Source organism: Poromitra crassiceps (assembly GCF_964638095.1).
Source record: "Poromitra crassiceps genome assembly, chromosome: 14".
Taxonomy (NCBI): domain Eukaryota; kingdom Metazoa; phylum Chordata; class Actinopteri; order Beryciformes; family Melamphaidae; genus Poromitra; species Poromitra crassiceps.
The window spans coordinates 22,214,002-22,229,001 of NC_139633.1; the positions used below are offsets into that span (position 1 = coordinate 22,214,002).

Here is a 15,000-nt window from a genome sequence, read left to right on the forward strand (position 1 = left end):
ATCTATGGTCTAAATAGGCTTACAGATTGTGGAAATGTATAGACTGAGATTACACATTTACATTTGTTGCTGCTGTATGCAGCTGTATCAGACAGAAATCGCTGATCAAAGTAAATCAAATGACTGATGTGAATACAAGCTGCTGCTTTAGACAGCCCTTCAGCAGACTATCCAACGCGGATTTTCATTCTGACATTAAATCGCGGATACATTAAATATCCGCTAAAACTCTGATCATGCACTGCGCTTTCATGGAACGAGGAAATGGGTGTGGAAATGGGTGTGGGCGTGGATCAACTCAGCTGTTCATAATGTGATGGGCTAGCGCACCTCTTTCGCGTGGACGCGCGCCTGTGCACGAGCGAAAAACGTGCGCGTGCACAGGCAGATCCCAGCTTCAGTTATCGACTACAAAACCAGCGTCGTAGTATCCTTAAACTAGATAGCTTTGATCCTGTTCAGTCAAACCAGATCAAAGGGACTTATCGCGGATCTGTTAAACTAGCTTCGTAGTACAGGGCTCAGACTAGCTAATTTACCTGTTGGACCAGACCAGAGTAGACTTGACGCTAAATTAAATTAACGTGGCGTCGGTAGCTCTGTCTGTAACGTTAACGAGTCTGCAAAAAAACAGCGAGTTTGACAGACAAACAAACGTTATTAGCTAGCTAACACTACATAAAACAAACACAGAAGGAAGGCTAGATATGTCGGACAAGCATGTTTACCAACCGTTTAACCATTTAAATTGAAAGTAGTCGGCCGAAAACAACGAGAGGGTTTGACAGCATTTATTTGACAACACGCACATTTAAACCTGCCGCCTTCCCCAAGTGGTACCCGGAAGTAAATTTGTTTACATGGTGACGTCACGGTGATTTGGTCTATAGAACCCACCACTGTCATATGTATGAGTCACTTAACTGGTTAATGCCTAAGGCTCGTAGGGATGGGAATTGATAAGATTTTAGCGATTCCGATTCCATTTTCGATTCTGCTTATCGATCCGATTCCTTATCGATTCTCTTATCGATTCTCATTGGGCAAGGGAAAAAAAAAAGAGTACAAACGGGTTTATTAACATAAATTTTCTTTTAGATTATTATTATTATAATTATGTATTATTATTCAGCTCTGAGATCAGATTGCTCTTTTCAATCCCATACCAAGCAGGGATCAGTGTGTCTGTTAAACTGGCTCTGTTTGGGGGTTTGTATTTTGGGTTGAGCATCTTTGTCATCTCCCTATAGAAAATATATAGTGGGAATGAATGAAACAGAACTAGTGGTTAGAATGACAACATGCAACTTTGGACTTTTTACTTTAGCTGGCATGTCAGACAAACTCACTGCTCGGTGACATTCGTTTACCCTCGCCTCGGTCATTTTACTCTTCCCTGATGGGTGAATGGAGGGGCTAGAGCTGCACAAGAAGTACTCGCTGCAGCCTCTGACCCAAAGCGACTACCAGCCCCTGAACCAGTCTGACTCTGAACGTCATCATCCTCTAAATTAAATGGATGGAAATGGAGTATTGGTGAAATCTGGTTTACACAATAGACAGGGTCTGGAGGAGTTTACTCTCCATATTAACAGATGACGCGCTAACGTTAGCCGCGCTGATGTTAGCCGCGCTGCTGTTAGCCACGTTATCGTCACTCCGTAGCACATCAAAAACGTGACATTCCTCCAAAATTATTGCATGCTGTGTGGACAAATGTTTCTGCATATTGCTAGTATTTCTCCCCTTTGACGAAATAGAGGTTTTGCAAGCATTGCAAGTGGCACTGTGGTCATCGTTTTGCTTCTGCCTAGACGCCATGGTGGCTGGAAACAAAACAAGGCTGCGTTGCGTGCGTGTCGCAGCGTGTGACGTCATCGCGCATGGAATCGATAGTGGAATCGTTCAGGACGTTGGCTAACGATTCCAAGGAATCGATCCACTGGGACCCGGTTCTCAACAAGAACCGGTTCTCGATTCCCATCCCTAAAGGCTCGTAGACATTCACACTGGCTGCAGTTTGTTTTTAAATGTATTTTCTTTAATTATCCCTCATACTTAAAAGAACTCTTAATTCCATTTAGATCATCATATAGTCTCAGGCATGCTGAGCATTCATTCTTTTTCGTTCCTAGAATTCACAAAGAAATTGGACGTCGTGCATTTCAATTTAAAGCTCCATCTGACTGGAACAATTTGCCTACCTCACTTAGATCTATCACATCTTTTCATTCCTTCAAGGCATCTCTCCTCACTTATCTTCAAACAACCTGCTCCTGCTTCTAATTATGTTTGAAATTTTGAAACAACTTGCTCATGATACTTCATGCATGTAATTTCACCTTATCTGGGTATGTGTACACTTACATTATCTATTCTCACTGTATATATTATGCTATCTTTGGGGACTAAGGGGTTGGGGAGTGGCTAGGCCTGGGAGTGCTTTTTATGTGTATGTATGAGTGTATTTGTATGTTGTTTGTTTTATGTAACACCTGTCTTCTTTCTGTATATTTGTGCTAAGGACCCCCTCGAAAACGAGATGGTTCATCTCAAGGGGTTTATCCTTCTAATAAATTTGAAACAAACTCTGTCTCGCTCCCTTCACGTCTGTGGACGGTAGAGATAGAAACAAACCACGGGGACTTTATTGCTGTCATTACTACAGCCATGCCTAACGCAGGTCACCATCCGAACACAATTGGAACGATACAGGTAACGCTAACGGCGGCTAGCTTCCTATAAACGCTGCTCTCACATAGGTTGTCACTTAAAACTGCAGCGCTATGTCAACAATATGGCGATGGTGGGCGTGCCCGTACGTGAGTGACGTCAATCGAATAAGGTCTATTGGCATGCGCAGCGCACATTTGCTCAACTTCGCATCACTGATAACATCACTGTCACTGATGATGTCACAATGCCTATGACATCATCAGTGATGTCATAAGATGATTTTGGTCAATAATGATGTCACTGATGACATCACTGATGATAGGGTCAAAAATTGAGACAGACAGACAGACAGACAGACAGACATTACCCACTTGCTCACTTAGGATGTGTGTTTCAATGGCTGTGCGGGTGTGTTTCTGCTGTTCTGATCGCACCAGGGGACTGCTAGTACTGCAAAAGGAGGTATTTTTCATCATCTCTGTTTGGTTCTGCCTTTTCTCTTCAAAGCAGTCTTTTGACATCCTCCCCTCCCACTGCCACAACTACCACTTAGACACACACACACACACACACACACACACACACGCCTGCGTGCACACACGCAAACACACACATTGAACACTCATATGCAAACTAACAAAACAGAATCCCTGTGATCCTTTAAAAAGCTTCTCAAAACGAGTACTCTACAAGTAACTTTTATTACACACACAGACACACACACACAAACACACACACGCACGCACACACGTGCACACACGCACGCACACACACACACACACACACACACACACACACACACCTATGCACACACTTTCTACTTTGCACAGAATATATTGTGTCAGGGCAGATTTGCATAATATAGTTATTTTCACGTTGCATGTTGTTGATGTCTCAGATTGTGAGGTGTGACCTGCTTGCTCTGATAATTTTGTCACTATCAAAGGAAGCTCTTCATCCTGCTTTCTCTTCAGCAGAACTTGTTCTACTTGCTATAAAATCACAGGACTCAAAACCCGAATAGTGAGTCCACCATAGAAATGAGCCGTGCAGTGTGCAGTGTGCAGTGTGCAGTGTGCAGTGTGCAGTGTGCAGTGTGCAGTGTGCAGTGTGCAGTGTGCGTGCACCGTGCAGTGTGCATATGCATGGACAATTGCTCCCAAAGGCTTTTCGATGAGGGAAGATATACTGCATGCTTCCCAGCAGATTCTTTCATACTGAGAATGGATTTTCACACAGCCGGTCCGGTTCATTACGGAGCCAAGCTCTGATGCGTTACATGCATGTAAAATGCAGCCTCAGTCTGGATTAGCTCTTTACACTTGACACATTTCAAAAGAACATTGACCTGTCCTGTTCCTGAAACAAACTCAAATTGGAAGGAACAAGGAAATGAATATGCAATTGATTGTTCCTTGAATGAAAGATTTCATGTTGTGGCCTGAGGTTTTCCTCGCCATTTAATTGCTAATCACCATGCGTACCTGCACTTTGCAAAAGGCCTTAATTAAAATGAGAGCAACATTGCATCCTGGGGTTTTATCTCTGATTAATATGCACTTTTAAACCACATTAGCGTGGGGCTCATGGGCATGCATATTTGATAGGAAAAACTATCCGCTGTTTTGCACCCGGCAACAGGTGCTTAGATGCGCAATTGAAGGTGCGTTCGGCAACAGCAGGCTGCTGGGAAACCCTAGAGTGATGACTGTTGATGCGGTGTCAATATCCGTCTCTTTGGTGCTGAACCCTCTCTGATGACATGTCATGTAACAGGACACCAGCTGACAGCAGGGGGCTCGTGTCTCCCTATCTTACAAGATAGATAGATAGAGAGAGTGAAACAGAGAAAGAGACTTTCGTGTGTATGGTTGGGTTCCAGTGTGCTGTCAGGCTGTTATGCCTTCTTTTCCAGGAAGACACACTAAAAGCCGGTAGGCACTGTGTGATTTTGAGCTGTCCCAGACGAAAGATTACCGACGTAAAAGAAACGTGGTGACGTCTTTTGGTCGTGGCTCCAAACCGCTGGTCGTGCGTCGCGCAGTGAGACAGTTGTCACAGTCTTGTGATCAAAGATACAGTACCCTGCTGGGACAAATTCTGACTGCTAGAAATGTAGGCTGACAATCTCACAATGTGTCTGCTGCTACGGCCCGTCTACTTACCAACCAATAGGAATACAGCATGAAACGACGCACTGATGCTAAACGCCAGTACACGCTAAATGCTAGTAGCTAGATGGCTGCTAATAAATACTTACGTTACGCTCTCTTTGCAAAATTGCCGTCCCAAGTTGGCCTCTTTTCCCTAGCCACAACCGCATCCACATTCTCCTCTTCTTTGGATTCTTTCCCCATCGATTCGTGTTGATCTCAGACACTGTGGCGCACGCTGATGCGCAGTTGGGCGCATGCTGATGACGTTCTATTCTTGTGTATTGACATGCGTCGTAACCTGCGATTTAGTAGGTTATCATCGTACGGTCGACATACATCAAACTTGATGTCGTACCCAAGTTTATTAGATCCATGTCCCACAGTGTGGCCTGCAATAAACTTATAAGATTGCTCAAATCTCACAGTCTGCATAACACTTCATTACCTTGAAGAAAAAAAAGTGTTTACTTTTCCAATTGGTTCATTGTTTGCAATGCTCCCCACTACCTCTCACGTGGAATAACGTCAGCTGGCAGGAGAGATCTGCTGGCCATGATTGTAACGTGGGACTATTTCTCCAGTGAAGACTTCTCTTTCCTCCCCCACCCAACCTCTCCCTTACTGTATGTCTTTTTTCTAATAGTCTTTTTCTCTGTTCTAACAATGGCGCTCTCCCTCAACCAACTGTTTCATGCTTCTTCTTCTTTCTTTCATGCTTCTGCTCTGCTTCCCTCTGGCTCCACTAACCCCTGATCTCTTCAGACTGGCAGTACGAGGGTAAGAGGGCAAACATCTGTTGTCTCCATTTTGCTTTCATTTAATTCTATTTCTGCATTCTCTCTCTACCCTCCCTCTCCCTCTCTCTCTCTCTCCTCTCTCTCTCTCCTCTCTATCTCTCTCTCCCCTATTGAAAGACTCACATTTAAAGTTGAACATCCTTCACTTCAGGCACTGATGCGTGTTGCCTTGCACCCCCTCCCCCCCCTCTCCCCCGGCACACGCCCCTCTCTCTCTCTCTCTCCCCCCTCCCATGCTCTCTCCACCTCTCCGTCTGTCCCATCTGCCGCTGTCTGTCGAGCTGCCATTACCTGTGGCTCGTGTGCTCATAGCGTCTAGCTGTGGTGACCCTCCTCCATCTGTGAAGCTGATCTAGTCGGCTCTGCTCATGATGTCCCCACATGCATCGGCCACCCTGTTTGTCTGCATCGTGTCGTGTCCGTGTCGTGCAGTCCCGTTCTCGCCCACCGCCGTCGTACAGTAGCAGTCATCGATGTGTCAGTGTGACGGCTTATGGCTCCACAGATAGACACAGAACAGACGTTCTTTTGAGCCTCATTACCTCAGAGCAATGAGATATTTACAGTTAGTTACTGTACTTCAGATGGGCTCTTTGCAATGTTGTCCTTGCATTGTTATCTGTATGCAGATGGCCCCTGTTTCGAAATACCCTATTGCTGCAAAAGTACTGCTGCTGGTTGTATTTTTCTCGTTTGTTTGCACCAGTAAGAGTCTAACAAGATAAGTAAGATAAGATAAGATAAGTAAGAGTCTAACAAGATGTCAAATGAAAGCTGAGAATCCACAGATTGCACTGCTATTTGTCTTATCACTCTACGACCAAAGCTCACTGAACCAGCAGCCAAAGAAACACACTTCCTGTCTGCAATGACAGGTGGCGGCAATAGGGTAGCCCAGAGCCGTATAATAGAAGAGTTCCGACATCTCCATTCACTCCAATGGACCAGTTTGTTTCCAGGAAGTAGAGAGTGGAACTCTTGAGTAAAAAAAAAGCAGCATTGTCGTGTTGCAGCAAAATAGACAGTTTGTGTTGTACTCTGAAAGGGTTTTTCATCCCTTGAATCAAATTGTACATTATCAGCTTTATTTTAGCATGCAAAAGTAGCGCGAGACCCATTCCTGGCTGTTCATTGGCTAATGAGTCTCGCATTTTGGTCCTCCGCTGACGCCACTCTCTTACTGGAGGACACTAGGGTAGCCTACTTTGAAACAGGTGACATCTGCATATTATTCAACCCCCGTGTAGCTTAAATATCACAGCAGCAAGCTAATTGTAATTATTCTACTTTGCACGGTAGGCTATGCAGTCATTTTCATAAGCTGCCGTGAAAGTGGACTTGCGATTGCAATGTACTTTCTTTATTTCGGAAAGATGACATTTATTGAACTCCAATTATAACTCCAAAGTAAAGTGTGCCTTTTCTCTTTGCTTACGCAGAGTGTAAGCTGTCGCGGTCAGGCCCCCCGGCGACCATCGTGACCATCGACGAGGAGAGCCCTAACGGTACGTAGCAGCAGGCAGCAGCGGCCCACCTGGGTCTGTCTGTGCCGCTTCATTCTGTATTCCACACTGTGAGGCTCAGGTGACATGCGTTACACTGTTGGGATTGTCTCAGTAATACAATCTTTGCTAATGCAATGCATAAGCAAACTGGCCCTACTGCGACTGTACAGCATTTTGTTAGCTATGAATACTTCCACTGAAGGCATCCTCTTGGGACATTACGGTTGTTTAGGAAATGTTGTGTCACACATTTTGGATTCGACTTATAAAAGAAAAGAAGAAACAATATATATATATATATTATATATTTTTTGTTGTTGTTGTTGGTGTATTTGTTTTGGTCGCCCTGGGCAAAGCAGCTGTGTGTGTGTGTGTGAGTGTGTGTCTGTCTGTCTGTGTGTGTGTGTGTGTGTGTGCGTGTGTGTGTGTGTGTGTGTGTGTGTGTGTGTGTGTGTGTGTGTGTGTGTGCGTGCGTGCGTGCGTGCGTGTGTGTGAGACTGAGTACAGATGGTGTGTGGCATAGAGACTTGACATGGGGCTCTTTTAATGAGTAGCGGTAGTTTGCTGTCGGCGCAGGCTGTCTTTACGTGTACCCGGCCTGCAGCAGCACCGCACAGCACAGGACTCCCCTTTGTGGGCTCTTTCCGGTGATGGGCTTTTGTGGTGTGCCATCTGTATCTTGTTGTCGGAGTGTGTGTGTGTGTGTGTGTGTGTGTGTGTGTGTGTGTGTGTGTGTGTGTGTGTGTGTGTGTGTGTGTGTGTGTGTGTGTGTGTGTGTGTGTGTGTGTGTGTGTGTGTGTGTGTGTGTGTGTGTGTGTGTGTGTGTGTGTGTGTGTGTGTGTGTGTGCGTGCGTGCGTGCGTGCGTGCGTGCGTGCGTGCGAGTTTGGATATATTTGGGGAGTGCTGCCTGCTGGTGTGGGAGGAGCTAGACACTGTGCGTTCAGTGGGGGGATGCGGAGCAGGTGTGTGTTTGTCCCCAGCAGATATTAGTACTCCAGGTTAACGGGGTTTAATGAGCAGCGCTCTCTGAAGATGCATCTCAGAGCTTGTTGTTTATACAATTACAAATACTCTCTCACAGATGCTCCACTGTGCTGCTAGCTACAGTATGGACTGGAGGCACAGCTGTGTGTGTGTGTGTGTGTGTGTGTGTGTGTGTGTGTGTGTGTGTGTGTGTGTGTGTGTGAGAGAGAGAGAGATACTGTGTGTGTGTGTGTGAGAGAGAGAGAGATACTGTGTGTGTGTGTGTGTGTGTGTGTGTGTGTGTGTGTGTGTGTGTGTGTGTGTGTGAGTGAGAGAGAGATAATGTGTGTGCGCGCAGCATCCTTGTGTGTATAATTTTGCATCCCAAGAGCTTAATTGCGTGGCTGTGTGTCAGGTGAGGCTCCCATTCTTCAACTCTATAGCTTCCATTGTGGGCTGTCATCCCGCCTCCCCTGCCTGTCCGTGTGTGTGGCTGAGATTTGGGTCTGTGATTGATTGCCGGCGGGGGGAAACGTGCACGGCGGTGGGGGACTCGCATGCCAAAGCGTCCCCCTCGGCCCAAACGCGCGGCTGCTCTGTCTGCGAGGGATTTGTGCTCATCTTCCTCATAAAGCGCTCGTTTACCTGGGATACGGGTCTCTTCTGGCCCGCGCGTCCTTTGATTTCTCTGCCGGTGATGAAAGGCCTCCACATAATGGAATGTAAAACAGGCAACACGTCCTTATTGACCCAAGCAATTATCCGTCTAAATGTGTCCCGTCTCTTCCCCTTCTGTCTCGCACAAACCGTACAAATGACACATAATGAGATTCCATCTTTTCTGCCCATTCGCTTTCATATCCATTCATGTCAGCGAATGGGAAAACAAACAACGTAATCACCCGTCTGTCTGGCTTTCTCTGCTCAGGGTCAGAAAAATACAAAATAAACCTTCTCTCGCCTTTTCCAAGCCAAGATAGTAGAGGATGCCATGTTGGGCTGGTATGGGCGATAATTAGATTTGATCATTTATCGTCTTTCAGTGGAACCATATCATGATGATATGAAGATATTTTTATATCGTGACACACATTTCTGCTGTCTAAATTGATGATGACGAGCCCATTTTACTGAAAAACTCTGATAAAATGAAGTAGGGTAGAAATATTATTTGAATATTTCAGTTTTGTTTGACATCACACACCTAACATTACCATTTGGTTCAATGAGATGAACATTCATTTGATTATTGAATGTGATTTTGCATAGATGAACCATACCATGATATAGATTGATATTGAGAAAGATCCTTATGATTATCATGATATTGATTTTACCCATAATATCATCCAGCACCCGTGGCAGAGGTCTATTGCTAAGAAACATAACATTTGCAACAGTAGTGTGAAGAAGCGGTTTTATCAACAGTTGTTCATGTATTGATCGTCTGGGGTTTAATTATATTTGAGTCGGTTAAGACAACAGACCTTGGCAAAGACATTGTGAAATAAGCCTTTTTCTTGGTTCTTACTTTTTTCTCATTACAGCTTGCTATGTTTTGGTCGGGAGGGTTTCTCTGTATAGAAACGGATGGTCATGGGGGGATGGTCATGGGGGGGTGGTCTTGGGGGGATGGTCATGGGGGATGCTATGTTTTAGTCGAGAGGGTTTCTCTGTAGAGAAACGGATGGTCATGGGGGATGGTCATGGGGAGATGGTCATGGGGAGATGGTCATGGGGGGATGGTCATGGGGAGATGGTCATGGGGGGATGGTCATGGGGGGATGGTCATGGGAGGATGGTCATGGGGGGATGGTCATGGGGAGATGGTCATGGGGGGATGGTCATGGGGGGATGGTCATGGGGGGATGGTCATGGGGAGATGGTCATGGGGGGATGGTCATGGGGGGATGGTCATGGGAGGATGGTCATGGGGGGATGGTCATGGGGGATGGTCATGGGGGGATGGTCATGGGGGGATGGTCATGGGGCATGGTCATGGGGGATGGTCATGGAGGGTGGTCATGGGAGGATGGCCATGGGGGGATGGTCATGGGGGGATGGTCATGGGGGGATGGTCATGGGGGGATGGTCATGGGAGGATGGTCATGGGGAGATGGTCATGGGGGGATGGTCATGGGGGGATGGTCATGGGGGGATGGTCATGGAGGGATGGTCATGGGAGGATGGCAAGCCATGTTGCTCAAATGAAGCATACCATGTTTCATTTATCCAGGCTGCTGCTTCTGCAGGCCCACTGACAGGTGCCAGACACAACACATCAACTCTCACTCACTTCAAAGAGTAGATCTCGATTGGGAAAACAAAGCTTGTTTTCTATAGGTTCCTCTGCTTATTCAGCCTATGAGCCAAATCCAAGAGCGGTTCATCGGATTGAAGAGATTTCTATCTAGTTGAGTTGAGGGGGCTGCTGCAGTTAAGGAGAGAGGAAAGAGAGATAGGGCACATTTTCTCATTGACTGGATGCTTCCTACAACAGCAGTGGGAAATCAACAGGGTCCATAAATGAGAATGCCGTCTCCCAGCTTTTATCTTGTCTCCGCAAATTCCTGATTTGTATCAGCTGTTGCCTGAAGCGTGTGAGGATCCTTTCTCCCTCATGCATATTGAGCAACAGCTCATAGGAAATCACAGACGAGTGCTGCTGAAGGTTTATTAAAAATAATTCAAGCTAACACTCTTTCATGTGCTGCGTATGCCTAGGTGGATTCACTCGAGAGACCGATAAAACATTTGCGTCTATGAGCAAGGCTGACATACACTTGAATGAGATAGTGAAAGTAATATACTCCACGGGTTGAGAAGATACAGATGATAGTATCAGACAGTCTTTGAAATTTATACTTGACCTTAAACATGACTAGCCTGGTTAAAAGCATCCAGATCCGTGAACTCACGTTCTGTTTTGTTCCGTAACTTTCCTCCAGCCCGGGGCGGGGCGTTTTCAGAAACTACAAAGTGCGCGTTCCAATCAGGGACCTGCCTCGTAGTTGACATCGTAACCAGCCAATCAGACAGGAACACTGCTGGAAAAACAGTCATGGCTGCCTCCGTGGGTCTCCGGCTCGCGCAGTAACGTCAACGTTTGTCAGGTTTACCGTAAATTCCGGACTATAAGCCGCGGCTTTTTTCCCGTTTTTTGGCCCCTGCGGCTTATATAACGGTGCGTCTTATCTATGGATTTTTTCAGAAAAAAAAAAAAAAAAAAAAAAAAATCTCTCTTTTTTAGCACTCTTTCTAACTATAAATCCACTTCTGTTTTAATTTCCTCTCTTGCCCTCTTTTCACCACACCGCGGACACTGTGTGCACTGTAAAAATAAACAACGGTGGTGTTGTGTTATGTTGTTTTGTTGAAATGTTGTAATACGGTAAATGGGAGCTTCCTCAAACAGCCATCTCTTCCCGACAATCCCCTCTGTGCGTGACCACTTACATATGGTAATTACGGTAAGCAAACGGCCACTCGGGCAACAACTCCCTCCCCCGACTACCAGGAGAAAATCACAAACTTCGGCGAATTCACACAAAGGAAGATCAAGGAATATTCACAACAAGACGAGCAGTAGAAGCAACACTCTCACTTACCATGGGGAAGGTACGCAGAAATTCACACGAGGCAGCTTTCAAGTTGAAAGCAGTCAATCTCGCATTAAAAGAGAGCAGCCGCCGATCAAACAGAGCAGCCGCGCGTAACCTGGGCAAAAGGGACTGTCCGTCCGGGGGAGAACTACTGAACAACTCCCTCCCGACTATCAGGAGAAAATCACAAACTTCGGCGAATTCACACAAAGGAAGATCACGGAATATTATAGGAGTGTGAAAACATCCACAATTACCAACGGGTTCCAAAACGCTGGACTGCTGCGGGATGAAGAGGATGACGCCACGGGGACTGCCCCCTAGTCCGATACCTCACGAGTCCGATACCTCACGAGTCCGACACCTCATGGTTTTGGGTTAGGGTCTGGGGGAGGTTAGGTTTAGGCGTGGGGGTGGGAGAGGTTAGGTTTTGGGTTAGGGTCTGGGGGATGTTAGGTTTAGGCGTGGGGGTGGGAGAGGTTAGGTTTTGGGTTAGGGTCTGGGGGAAGTTAGCCTCTTTTTTCGGACTCGTGAGGTGTCGGACTCGTGAGGTATCGGACTCGTGCCATGGCACCTGAAGGAGAGAGGAGAGTGGTTGACGAAGCCACCCTGAACCTGTTCGTTTCCGACACTGAAGATGAGGACTTTGGTGGTTTCAGTACGCAGGAAGAAGAGGAAGACGAGGATTAGTGACTTGACTTCTCTGGTTACAGGTTTGCTGCACATATACGGTAGCCTATTGTTGTGTGATTTTGTCTGGGGATTAGTGACCTGACTTTTGTTTTGTTTTGTTGAAATGTTAATAAATGGGAGCTTCCCCAAACAGCGATCTCTTTCCCGACATTCCTCTCTGTGCACGAACCCTTTCATATGGTAATTAAACATCAAAACACCCGCGGCTTATAGTCCGGTGCGGCTTATAGAAGAAAAAAATAGTCAATTTTGGTCCCGCGGCTTATACACCGGTGCGTCTTATAGTCCGGAATTTACGGTACTTACACAGCCATAAATGCAGTTACTGCAGAAATAGCCTCAATAACAACAAGAACAGGACAGGAGTATGCAGCAGCGGACTTTCTCAGCGGAAAAGACGTTTCACCATCCTTCCGTGTGGATTTGTGTATGACTGGATCTGACGCTGATTGGCTGAAGGACATGATTTGGCAACGCTGATTGGCTGAAGGAGTTGTCTGTCAAGGCAAACACATACTCCACGCACTGAACTGACTGGGTCCAGATGGCACCGCAGAACCAAACAGAATGCGAGTTCAGGGATCCGGATGGATTTAACCAGGCTAAAACATGACCTCTTGGACACCTGATATCAAGTGACTAATTGAACCAATTCACATAAACATAGAAAAAAGCTTCCTTGACTGAGAGTTTGCTTTCATCAGTGCACCTTTAGCACAGTAATTCTTCGAGCTTTCCGCTAATGAGTATGAGGGCTATAGGCCTAGCCGCTGTGCTGTAGCTGAAGCAGATAACCTGCCGAGGAAAGGAAACGGTGCTGATAGCAGTGTTAAAGGACAATGCAGTGTTTGGGGCATGTGAATCCTATTAAGCCTTAATCAAGTCGAGCGGGAGAAGATAACACACTTATTAGAGCCTGTTCCTGGGCACATTGGAGGAGGACACTTCAGCATTTAGTGGGGCGTTTGAATGCAATTTTGAATGAAATTTGATGTGTTTGAGGCAAATTGTCAGATATACTGGAAGTGTATGCTGATATTATAACGAAACAACATAAAATGGTAATTTTGGTTATTGAAATATATGCCAGAAGGTATTTACTGCTGTCATAGCAAGAATGACAGGACCCTGTCAAAAAGCTGTATTGTTGCCTCGGATGCACTACTGATATTCAGTATAGTATTAACAGCATTGGCTATTTCTGTTGAAATGATAAAATAGAGAAAAACAAACAAAAAAAAACAAATTGGATATTAAGAGACTTCAACTGAGGCCACGGTCTCTGCATAAAACGGCAAACTGTCATTGCGTTCTGGCCTTTGATTCCCTGTTTATACACAGTGTTTGTGATAACGATTTGTGTGCAGACTGGAACCGCAAATGTCATCATCACCAACTCCAAGCAGTGTCAAGTCAGCTAGAGTAAAACGGAAGCTTCCGGTTAGAACCTTCACAATAATGGCAATTAAGTAAAGTAATAGCTTTATTGATGCATATTGTAAAAAGAATTGTGTGTGATCCGAAATACACAGAACACAGACAAATTGGAGGAATATCTGCTGCCTTCGAAAAGTCTATTTTAACCCATAGTGAGTCGACTGTTTTTTAATGTTTTTACCCAATAATAAATTAGAGCTTTTATTTTGGAGGTAAAAGTGCCTAGGTTCCGGTATTCTTTCTATTTTTAGTGGGATTGATGTAGCTTCATAGGACTAAACCAAGGTCTAAGATTCACTTGTGCCATAAGGCTATGGACTAGTTGAATGCTCCTATATTGTCTTTCATTGTCTTCCACTTGAACCTAGCTAGTTTCACTTTTTTGCGTTTTCAGGCCTTAACGCCGTTGTCATGGAAACAGAAGGCCCAAACGCAACAAAAGTTTTCTGTTTTATGCGGGGAGCGTTGTCGTGTAAACTAGACCTGAGACTTGATTGGTACTGGCACTGGTAATGTCAGGCAGTCCTTGGGCCATATCTTACACCCAAAGCAAGAGCAAATGCAAAGTCTTTGCTAGTTTCTAGCACTCAAAATCTAACTTTTTTTTCTCTTAATGACCACTGGGTCAGTACATCAAAGGACGTGTTTCAGTGATCCACTGGGTCAGTACATCAAAGGACGTGTTTCAGTGATCCAGTGGTAATTAAAATAAAAAAAGGGAGATGTTGAGTGCTAGAAACTAGCAAAGATCTTTCACTTGCCTTTGCACTGAGCGTAAGATATCGCTCTGACAGTTACACTTTGCATTACATGACTGCTTTTACGTCCGTTCTCCTGTCGTGACATGTGCCTCCATGAATCATTCATCTGATGGAACAGTACACACTTCTGGGGAAACCATGTCCTTGCCTCGCCTCTGTCTCTACTCTCTTCAGACCTGGCTTCTACAGAGAGTCTACACAGTGTCTTTGTAACATTTCAACAGCCTATTTGACATTCAACTGTTTTGTTTTGTCTGTACGGTAGATGCTTAACAGATTACGTTTGCTTCCTGTTCCACACCCCCGATTCTCATCACCTGGAGGCAAAATTAATCTGACAATATGTAGGTATGTTCATGAATTGTCACATATATACTCCATAGATAACATGATCAACTAATACAGTAAG

General features: G+C 45.3%; 1 protein-coding gene across 1 annotated transcript in view; it reads left to right on the forward strand.

Moving 5' to 3' along the window:
* Window positions 1–15,000, forward strand: part of LOC310789333 (protocadherin-15-like) — a gene marked incomplete at both ends in the record, with an annotated part of 198,913 nt that overhangs the window by 28,118 nt on the left and 155,795 nt on the right. Inside the window, 2 exons of the mRNA XM_083650951.1 lie at window positions 5,595–5,609; window positions 7,069–7,134. Coding sequence (XP_083507077.1) covers window positions 5,595–5,609; window positions 7,069–7,134 — 81 coding nt within the window. The remainder of the gene's footprint in view (window positions 1–5,594; window positions 5,610–7,068; window positions 7,135–15,000) is intronic.